This window comes from Antrostomus carolinensis, unplaced genomic scaffold, assembly GCF_000700745.2.
Source record: "Antrostomus carolinensis isolate BGI_N321 unplaced genomic scaffold, ASM70074v2 scaffold17653, whole genome shotgun sequence".
In the NCBI taxonomy this organism is placed as follows: domain Eukaryota; kingdom Metazoa; phylum Chordata; class Aves; order Caprimulgiformes; family Caprimulgidae; genus Antrostomus; species Antrostomus carolinensis.
The window spans coordinates 1,702-12,986 of NW_010303320.1; the positions used below are offsets into that span (position 1 = coordinate 1,702).

The 11,285-nt window shown below is 36.1% G+C and overlaps 1 protein-coding gene across 1 annotated transcript in view; it reads right to left on the reverse strand.

The window, feature by feature from the left end:
- Positions 1-1,863: 1,863 nt before the first annotated feature.
- The window catches only part of WTAP (WT1 associated protein), a gene marked incomplete at its 5' end in the record, with an annotated part of 16,809 nt that continues 7,387 nt past the window's right edge, over positions 1,864-11,285 (reverse strand). The window contains 3 exons of the mRNA XM_029084038.1: positions 1,864-3,084; positions 4,964-5,118; positions 9,928-10,106. Coding sequence (XP_028939871.1) covers positions 2,501-3,084; positions 4,964-5,118; positions 9,928-10,106 — 918 coding nt within the window. The remainder of the gene's footprint in view (positions 3,085-4,963; positions 5,119-9,927; positions 10,107-11,285) is intronic.

The window sequence follows — 11,285 nt, forward strand, 5'->3', positions numbered from 1 at the left end:
CTCTTGAGAAAATTAAAATAATCTTGATACAAGGTTTTAAAACATGAATGTCCTATACTAACTGACATTGAAGTAGCAAGCTGTCACCGCCTGAAAGCTATGCTTTTTTTAAACCTTAGCAAAATTAATAGCAATTACTCTAACTCCAAAGATATTTTACATCCTTCTAATTCCTTATACTAGGCAAAACAATGTGTTTCATTTTCTTGGCATGAGTTGTTTTCATATTTCAGAATGAGATTTGAACCATGACCACAGACTGCCGCACAAGGCTTTTTACCATAGAATCATAGAATGGTTTGAGTTGGAAGGGACCTTAAAGATCATCTAGTTCCAACCCCCCTGCCATCAGCAGAGACACCTTCCACTAGATCAGGTTGCTCAAAGCCTCATCCAACCTGGCCTTAAACACTTCCAGGGAGGGGGCAGCCACAACTTCCTTGGGCAACCATCTACATTATTAGATAAAGCCACTGTTATGACCCATTATCAGCATTTTAAGCTTCTTGCAAATATTATATTCTACTATGTAGAGGATCCAGGATGTACATATACACAAAATTATGGACAATCAAGCAATACAATAACTAAGACCAAATGTAGTATCACCAGCAACTATAAATCTAGATCACCATCAGGGATTTTTGTGAACTACCAGCTGCTGGTACATTTTGTATAGATACTTGTCACTCCCCTTTCATGCATTCAACAACTAAAAACTGTTTTTTTAAGGCAATGAGGGCTAAAGTAATGTTCAAAAAAACAACTGGGTATCACCAATGGAATTTACATTTCCAGTGACTACTAAGTGGTTTTAATACATTTAAATAAACCCTATGAAATTAAAATAGTGAACTAGCTTGTCACTAATGCAGATGACAGCAGCTAGTAGTATTTTAATTACATCCATTTGTCTCTGACAATACTACTACAGATGCTAATCCTCACATAATATGCCACTTAACGGTAGCACAGAAACCATTCTATACTCTAGGAATTTATTATAACTGTAAATTTGAAATTAATTCAACTATGTCCTAGAACTTTGGAGAAATAGTGTTTTCAAACAGCAAGAGTCTTGCTATTTCCACAGTGAATTGCAAAGCTATGAGCTATTTACTATTGTTTTAGTGGCTACATATGAGGTAATTTTATTAGTCATCTGGTAATTACAGGTAGAAAAATGTAGAAACTGGACTTAAGTCTACCCAAAAGTATAGTGCTAAGTACCTCTATTTTGCTTTTGAACAGTGCTTAAAAGCCAGCACTTTTTCATCTCCTTGTTTATGTGCTACCCCATCACTGAACTATCAGATAGAAAATAACCACCAGAAATTCAGGTTCTGAGAAATTTGTAACTCATTGCTACTAAACAATAGAAGTACATTTAAAGGTAATTTTTTCATTCTCTGCACCTGTTAAGAAGGCAGTTCCCTCAAGCAGGCATTTAAACAGTAGGAGTTGTAGCTGGTTTAAGAAGCCAAATTACTAACTGTAAGCTTAAAGTTTTGTAGTTTAATTTGTGTATTTACCTGTTGGATACTTCTAGCTTTTTGGAGCTTTTTTAATCTTTATAAAAGCCAGGTTCCAACTCTATGGTTTACTTCTATCAATCTTCTCCCTTTTCTTTTTTTCCTTTTTCTTTTCCTTATCTGCCAGCAAGGACAAAACCTGCAGAATAAGCATTACCAAGGCTGGCCTGAAAGTAGTACAACAGTACACACCTGTAATTTCAGGTATTTGACATAAAGTATATCGGATAGGATTGACACAGAAACAAATACAATTAAAAAAAAAAAGCAAGTACTGTAAATACACTGCCTACAAATAAGCCATGTAAGCCAATGCAGAACAATGAGGAAATTACATTATTAAAAGTTTTTATTTAGGTTTGGTCAGTACAGGTAAGATAATATTGGAGTCACAGAGCAATATGCATAAACAGGATACAACAGTTCTTAAAAACTGAGTAACTATGCACACAATTTATAAACATTCGGTCACCTAAGGAGAAAATGCACAGATGTATGGTGGGAAAAATTGTAATTAACACTGAAACTACTACAGGACTCCTTCAGTAAGTCCATCTTTTAGTGATAAAACTACTGTACTGGGCAAACTTGGCAGTCATAAACTCACAGCTATTATGACAAATTTTGAAGGTGGTGCAAGTCTAACAGTATGAGTAAGAATGCCCTTACACAGCACAGGTTCTAGATATACACAGATTTGTACAGACATTTATGTTATACTTTATGGAAATAATTTCCATTTCAACTTCACATTAACTCATATAAAAATAACTTGAGCTACACAAACGTCCTTTTAGCAACATTCAACGTAATTAACTGTTAAAATTTCCAAAGTGGCAGAGGTATTGAAGCAAAAAGAAACCCACAAAAAGGCAAAATTGTGACAAGTATGCACTAATTTAAACGGCTTCTGGACAGTATCCTCTCCCAATTTAAATGACACTGTATAAAAATGTTGCAGAAAAATGTTACAAAACTGAACCCTGCACATTTACACTGGAGTCCAAACCATTCTGGACATGACGAGAACCCACAGTTCTGTTACCTTTCATGCTCACTGTTTTCTCCTCTTGAGGATCATGATTGGAGTCTGTGTCATTTGAGTGGTGAGTGAGAGAGTTTTCACTGCCAGTGGGAGAGTCTACACTTTCATACCCAGTACTGAGTTGGTTTATGTAGCTACCACCTCCTCTACCAGTTCTATCTTCAGAGTGGTTGGACAGCTTATTACCATTCCCTGGAGAAGCCGGGAAGTCATCTTCCGTGCCGCTACCCTCCCTATAAAATCCAGGCCCAGACGTCCGCTGATGGGAGGAGCTACCATTGCTTGGTCCGTTTGCCAGGCGGCTGCAGTCTTTACCCACAGCCTCTCCCTGGTCTGTAGGCTCAGAAGATGGAGTCCTGCTGGTACCTGCGCTGGAGGCCTGGGACTGCTGCTGCTGGTACTGAGCCAACTGCTGGCGAGTCTCCTTCAACTGCTGCTGAAGAACTAGAATGGTACTCTGCATACCCTCTACCTCCTCATCAAGCTGGATGATGAAGTCATTCAATTCTATATAAAGAAAACACATTTGTTGCAAATACTTAATAGCCCATATATAGCTTTAATCTCAGACAAAAAAATTACAATCCTGCAACTCAACATTTTATGCTGAAATGTTTCAGACTATTTTGCAGCTCTCAGGTATGCACTGGTTTTGATACTCTGCCTCTGAAGGAGAAAATGCTTAACAATCACCTACATACTTTTTATACTGCTACTCAAAATATACAAGAAGAAATGAATTTATGGGCAAGAAAAGAAGATAATTTGGAAAACAGCTCAATTCCAACAACTAAAATTTTGCAAGTAGATACTCATGTATCTACTTTTACTCAAGTAGAAAACCTTAGCAGGAATACTGCAAAAGTGATGATGAAGCACATTTGTATATAATAGATCTAAAAAACAAGTCTATTCAAGTGACAAAGATTTTAGTCACATTTCAAGGAACTTTCAGCTCTTACTGTTTTAATCCTTTAAATCCTGCATAACAGGACACTAAATGGAAGACTTTCTTATCAACAAAACCATTAACTAATTCTACTGGGTGTTTTACTACTTATGTACCATGAAAAAGAATTTTCAAAGTAGAACTGCATGTTGGAGCAAAACAAATTTGACCTGAAAACAGTAAAAGAAACATTGACTCCCTTAGTCTTCAATTCAACCGCACCATCGATACGACTGAACAAATAAAATGCAAACTGCTTATTATTATAAAAATTCCTAAGATTGAAGTGTTCTTTCTGCTATGGAAAAAAAAAAAAAAATCATTACAAGAACTGCTACTGCAGGACCACTATCATCTTTGTTCATATGGGGAAGAAACAAGAGAGGCTAAAACACATCTCGGTTCTGGAGCTTACTTCACTGCATTCAAGAGCAGAGATCTTTAAAGAATGTCCATGCTTGCTTCAATAATGAACTTGATGAAATGCATTATCTAAACAGTAGTTAAGAAGCAAAAGGGTAACTATTCCAACAATGTCATTACATAAATAATCATATACCTTAAGAATTCTAGTTAATATATATTATTTTACACTGCTACTTTCTCAAAAATAGGATCCTATGAGGGGGAATCTATCCTTAAAAATATAGGACATGTCAGACTTTGACAATGCCAAATCAAGTCTATGCTAGCTTACCGACTTCAGCTGTAAACCAAAAACATTCATGTTTACGTGATGTCTAAACAGCTCATGTCCCAAGACATACTGTAATAATCAGATAAGCCGCTCTGTAGCATTCTACCAAAAATACCAATTATATGCAGAACTCTCAACTAAAGATTTTTTTAAATTTGCATTTTCCCCTCCATTTAAATTACGCGAGGTCAGAGTTTATAGACAATTTTAATTTATGTTTACACCACAGTAAAATTTGGACTGTGAACAAAATAACAAGATATTTTATTCACCTCAGTTACCTAAGGAAAAAAAAAATTCTTATTCTTGGAAATTGTTAAAGTTTTTCATTTTTTAAAAATAATTTCAAAATGAGTCAGAGTTAACAAGAAGCATTTTTTTTCTCAGTGCATGCTTAGCTTCATGCAATGTTAACAGCTTTTGCCTTACCAATTCACCAGTGATGTGTGCAATCTAAAAATTCCCTATTAAATAGCAAGGCCTACAGTACAACATCTGGCAATTTGAAATTCAAATGCTGCATTTAGTGTAGCTGCAAATCCCACCAGTCCCCCCAAAGTTAAGTTTGCATTTTTAATTTTTTTAAATTAAGGCTACCAGTAAAGACTTACAATTGTCATATTTTATTCAATACTGTCCTTTCATTCTGGCAAAGATGGTTTTACAGTACGTGTATCATCAGGATATCAAACTAGTAGAAGTGCAAGGCAACTTCCATTTTCTTAAAAAAAATCCCTTACCATCCTGACTGCTTTTAAGTTCCTCACTATATTTCTTCTGTAAAGCCAATTCTGCCTCAAGCTGTGCAATACGTCCTTGGGACAGCTGCCTTCCAAGCTCTTGATTCTCCTGGATAAGCATTCGACACTTCGCCATTAACTTTTTGCCTGTTTGGCTGCAAAGGAAAGAGCCATCTATCACAACATGAATACAAAACCTTCAGTAATCTTCCTCAATCACAACTACAGACAAAAAGGAGATGCAGTTTCTGCATGTTACAATTCAAGGAATATTATGCCTCAACATAACTGTCATAGCAGAAAGTCTCCCTATAGTTACCACGTGCTGTTCCAATGCCAGTCGATCTTCTGCCGCTGTCCCATAAAGTGGAAGGCAAGTTTTATTACTGAAAATATGAATAAGCACATTGTTCCTTTTTCATACCAACATCTGGATTTTCAGTCTGCACAATCTTGCATGTGCTATTTCTCAATAGAGTTAAGTATTTGATTAAAGATGTGCCTCGTAATTAAAAAAAATCAAGTACTGCATAAAAATTAAATGTAAACTGAAGCATAAACAAAAATCTTCATTTACTGTACTAGTAAAATTTAATCATTAAATTTGGATGAAGAGAACAAAGTTGCTTGAGGGAATATATTAAATCCCATGTTAATTTTTCATAGTGACATCCATATTCATTAAGAGGCTTAGATATTCTTTTGAATGCTGTCCAGGTACTCTTCTTTAAAAAAGTGTATTTTATTTTTAATCTTTTAATTATTATTTTTCAATTCGATTTATATATTTGACAGTAATGTACACAGTCTGTTTCATTATTTCTGTGGTCAACTTTCCCTAAGCACATCATTCATGGTAAGCAGAAACTAAAATGTAGTTAAAAACTGGCAGAAAATTAAGGAAGGAGTATATTTTTAATCTACTTCCTTTAGAATGACACATTTCAGATCATGAGTAATGACCATCAGGATGTCCAGTTTCTGAAAGAATTGAAATAAGCAGGAAAAAATATTTTGAACTGACAAGATTTTCTTTACTAAGTGGGTAACACCACACATCTTTAATCTTCACAACAGAAATTGCATTGTAAAGCATTATAGGAAGTAGTATGCAAATTAATATATAGGCAATACAGCTGACTCCATAAAAGAGAAAAATTAAAGTCCTTTAAGACTCCTGTCTGCCAAAATCAGGATAGCAACCACAAACAGTTCTCCTTTTATTAGGCTCAGAAACATAATGAAGCTGTCCTCTTTTCTACAGAAGCGTAAGCTCTGCCAAAAAAAAAAAAGCCAACCCAAACTTGAAGAGGTTTATTATGAATTCAAAGGCAGGACTTGCATTACTTTTCAAGACCAAGAAGGTCATTTAATTGTTTGGTTTTTTGCTTTAAACAAGTGACAAAGATTGAAAGAAATTTTGAGGATTAAAAAAGTAGAACAGGAAATTTCTGCTACAATTCACAGCCACGGTTCTCTCCTGCAACCAAAATACCCAACCAAAAGAACTTAAAGTAATAATTTCCTTATCAACTACCTTTTAAGCATTCAAGCCTCAGACAACTTTTAAGTTCTGCCAGCTCTGCCCCCTTTAATGTTTTCCGACTGACTCTCCCAAATCTTTCAGATGGGCTGCTCCAGAAGGAATCTGGCTGTGTAAAGTCCTGGAAGCCTGAAACTCTGCTAAAGGCAGCAACCTGTTTTCCTTCTTGATGTGATGTCCAATGCCAGGTCCTTGAAGTTTAAATTGTGCTGACCTAATACAGTCCAAGTCGCACACTTAAGATGCAAGTTTTCTTAGAGATGTTCATTCTGTGTAAAAAGCAGGACCACTTTGGAGATAACCAATGTGACATATCCCAAAAGTTATTCGGCAGACATGCAACGATTTTTAGCCATTTCAAAATTCCTGTTACTGTATTCATCATCACTACAAGCTGAAAAAGTTCACAGTGCTTGGGTCATTTAATGCTTTTCTCTTCACAAAACAACGTCAACTGTAGAATTAGCAAGTACCAGTTACCTTGGAATTGGGATAATTTTAGAATCCCATTAATTTCTTCATGTTAACTCCTGCCAAAATGTAAAATGTTTATTACCTGTATAGAAATTTGCATAGTTACCTATAATGCTACTTCTTCCCATAATTTTTTTTCCAGATGTTTTGAACTAGTACAGCACCAAGTAACATCCTCTTGCCATTTTCAAAAAAAGACAACACACACAGTAATTTAAAATCCAGTAACTATTAAAATAACTCCTATTATCTGTAAAACTAAGTTTGGCATTGTTTTCACAAATCCTCTTGAACATACATGCACAAAACCTGTAAGAATATAAATGGTTAAGTTTCAGAAGACTAGTGTTTGTTGTTGCAGGCTTACTGCAAATGACATTTCTACTAGTTTTTAATCCCCTCTATGTTTATAAACAATAGTGGAAATGGCTTAGCAGAGCCATTCCTTTGATGACATGCCCTTTTATTTCCCCCTCCAGCCATCAGCAATGATGATGCTGTACACCCTTATCTATGGTTAAGGCCTAGAACTAATACTGCTTAGGGCTGCAGTTAACATGTTTCCCTAAGAACACCAGCTAGGGATCTCAACAGGGGCATCATCTCTTTCAAAAACGAGGTCAGATGCCATGAAATTAGGGCAGCTGCATACGAGGATGGACATTTAATGCAATTAGAAGGGGGGAGGGACGGGAGGCAATATGCAAAGAGAATGAAAAAAATCTTATAAATATAAGTATTTCACAAGTCACCATTCCTTTACCTTTCCAGAAATAAAAAAATCAATAAAATCTTAACCCAGTTAATGAAGATACCCTCAGTTATTTACCAAGAAACAACTCCTGTTTTCTGTATTCCAGCTACTGTGTATATGAGTTACGCACATTCACACCACTGGCTAAAAGTTTTATGACACATATTGGGGTATGCTGTAGCTACAGAAATAACATTTTCTTTTGATACTTCTGCTTGGAAGAAAGTGGAAAGTTACTTGTCTCTCCTCAGTTCTAAACACACATTTAGAGCCTGAGAACTTAAGAAAACAACAAACCTGCACCTAAATATATTAAATAATTTTTTGAACTCCACATTCAACAAGCAATCTGCACAGTATGCCTCTATCTGCACATCATAGTGAGCTTTACAAATGGCTTGGTAACACGTTAACAATTTATTAAAGCAAGTCTTACCTCTGTTTTGATGCTAGATCATTAAAATCTTAAGATACTGCTATAGCAAAATCATTCCAGATGTATCACTTTTAAAAAGGTAAAGTTTTTCTGTAGGTTTTTCTTTTGCTGTTAAGTCATTACTCATGCAAAAAAATAAACCTGCATAATTACACTACTCTTCAATCCCATATTAATCATCTGAAGCACAAACAGTTAAAAGTACGTAATGCAATCTTCAGTCATTGAAACAGTTAGAATACATCACCTTCTGTGACAGTTGGATGTATTTTTTTTTAATTTAAAACTGAATTTTCTAGGATCAGACTGAGTCATTAAATGTTGCCCAACTGTTTTGAAAAATCAAAACCTCAGACTGCTAAATAGAACTCAAATCACTAAAGAAAAAAATAAACACACAAATGCTAAACCAAATCTGCATTTCACTTTACACACCTCAGATATGCCACTCCCAAATGTCCCAGATTGCTACTCTTACAAGTAACTTGGGACAACAGAACAGAGGCACCAACAGAGTAGCAAAGGCTCCTTCACTGATTCCACCAAGGCAAATGCATGGAGTTTTTTAGGTTTGTTCAAATACTGACTTTGTTTTCAGAGAACGAGACAATGCAGAAATAACAAGCTGTTCAATTCTCGTTCATCCCAGGAGTTTCACAATACAACAGTATAACCAGTAGTGTTCCTTGAACTATATATTACAGCTATTTCAAGGCACATTTTATATAGAAGTGCAATACAAAAAAACCCAGATGTACAAAGGAATAAAAACACCCCACCAACACTGAAGACAGTTGCCATTGTGTGCCTTCTGTATTGAGCACTTGAGATCAGTTCTTAGTATAGAAGAACGAGAAACTCATTTCTGCATGAAAGCATGCAGTGAAATACTTATCACAACCAGTTTTTCTTATACATGCTAGTTGTGATCAAATATATATTGCTTCCAACAATTTTAAACCTGCAATTAGATAGAACGTACATTTTCGTACAGTCCTAATTTTGAGGCGTCCACAGTATTACCAACCATCCAGAAAACAGTTCATTATTTAGCAACATTGACTTAAGGCTCCGGCAAGTGCTGGGGAGCCCAAAGGCTAAACAGTCAAATGCGTACACTACCACTGTTGTGGTATCAAATAGCACTCTCATGGCTATTCAAAACTGGTTAGCAAGTAAACTCTTTAATGCAAAATTCACCTCATCGAGTTTTGACCCAGCAGTTCAGTGAACAAGCAGGAAGTCCACAGTCTTATTGGCAAAACTGACTTACAGTGTCTCTAAGTCACTAGGCTCAAGCTTAAGAGCGAAGCATATTCCACTTCTACATTTTACGGGAATTTTACATGTTCAATTCATGATTTATAATCTCTAGGTTCTCTCTCCTCCAAACTGTCTGTAGACACAATGTGCCACAGACTAAGACTTCTGTTTCTCCCTCTATTTTCTTCAAATAGAACAATTTTGCAAATGTCTACATGTTCTAGAAAAGATTTTTTTTCCGAAGATGGCCATTTCTTCAGAATAGTCCGACGCCATCAGGCCTCTGAAGCAAAGGGGGAGAAAAGAGCTGAAACACAAGGTTCATCTGGTAAGTTTTACATTAAGCATTACAAGCTGGACAGTATAAGAATGTGGCTTTTGCCTCAAAACGTCTGAGTCTTGGTGTGGAAACGAGTACTTGGCTGTCCCACCATAGCATTCTCGTAGTGGGACTGTCAGGGAAGTCTTGACTGGGGAGTATTTGTTTTGTTTACCTATCAGGCGTAAATTTCCAGGCACTCAGTTCATTTTGGGCTTGTTCCAGTTTGTCTTTAGTCTGTTCCAGTTCACCTTTCATTTTTAGGAAAAACAAGTTGATGGCTGGGTCCACCATTGTTGATCGCAGTTGGGCAACACTAGGCTGCTGGACTTGCTTGAGGTACTGAATCTGATTCTGCATAAAATAAGAAAAAAGACTGTTATTCATAAAACACTAAATAAAATAGTAAAGTCATTTACATAAAAATAAAAATAGTTATTCCAAAGGCAACATCAGGGAAGGTTGCCTTCTTTCAACACTGCACCCGAAAAATGCAGGATAAAAACAGACTTTTGCCCACCTACACCCTCTCAATGTGCATATTCACCCAGCCTCCCATCCCAACACCTGCCAAGCTTAAACTTTCAAGGCCAGCTTTCCCCCCGTCTGCCTCAAATTGTTTTCTACATGTCAGTTTACATTTGCCAAGGCAAGGAGTGAAGCATTATGATGCTCCCTTTCTTTTATAGCTGCCCAAGCTCTTTTAGGGAGGGAAAAAAAAAGTATATACATGCTTAAGTATATATGCTTAGAACAGACAACTAATTTCCATGTAACTTCAGTGAAAGTTATTATGGAACATTATGGCTGATACTGATGAGTAATTTTTAAGCAACTACTAAAAAGGTTTTTACAAACTGGTGTCCCTGCTGATGGCAGGGGGGTTGGTTTTTTACAAACTGGTGTCCCTGCTGATGGCGGGGGGTTGGAACTAGATGATCTCTGAGGTCCCTTCCAACTCAGACCATTCTATGATTCTATGTAATCTGGAAGGTTTTTTGCAAATGAAAGTCACTTATGATTCAAGTTTGCATATTTATTTTTCAAGCCCAAAATAATAATTTTGAAATAGTAACATCAATTAAACAAATTTCATTTGGAATTGCTTCTATTTCAATAACCACAACCCAAAAGATAACCCAGAAGACCTCCAATACAGTCAAAATTACCAAAGGAGTAACTGTGAAGATTTCTTTTAAATATAGCATTCATTAAAACTTGTTTGTAAACAGGATTAACTTTTTTAAAGTTTCTTGCATTTTAATCCCATCACAACTGAAAATCTTACAATGTAAGTTGTGTTTCGAATCCAGTTAATCACTAAAATCACATCAGCTGACACAGGGACTGTTCATTCTTAAATTCAATCTATTACACTTCCTGCATTACACATTCCTTCTTCAGCAAGAAGTGAACAAAAAAAAAAAGAAAAATTAATTGAAAGTCGGGGTTTTGCCTCCTGCTGCAACCAGACTTGATAGCAGGAGAGCTTCACTGACAAATAGTACAAGGTAACACCAGCAAAATGGAGGG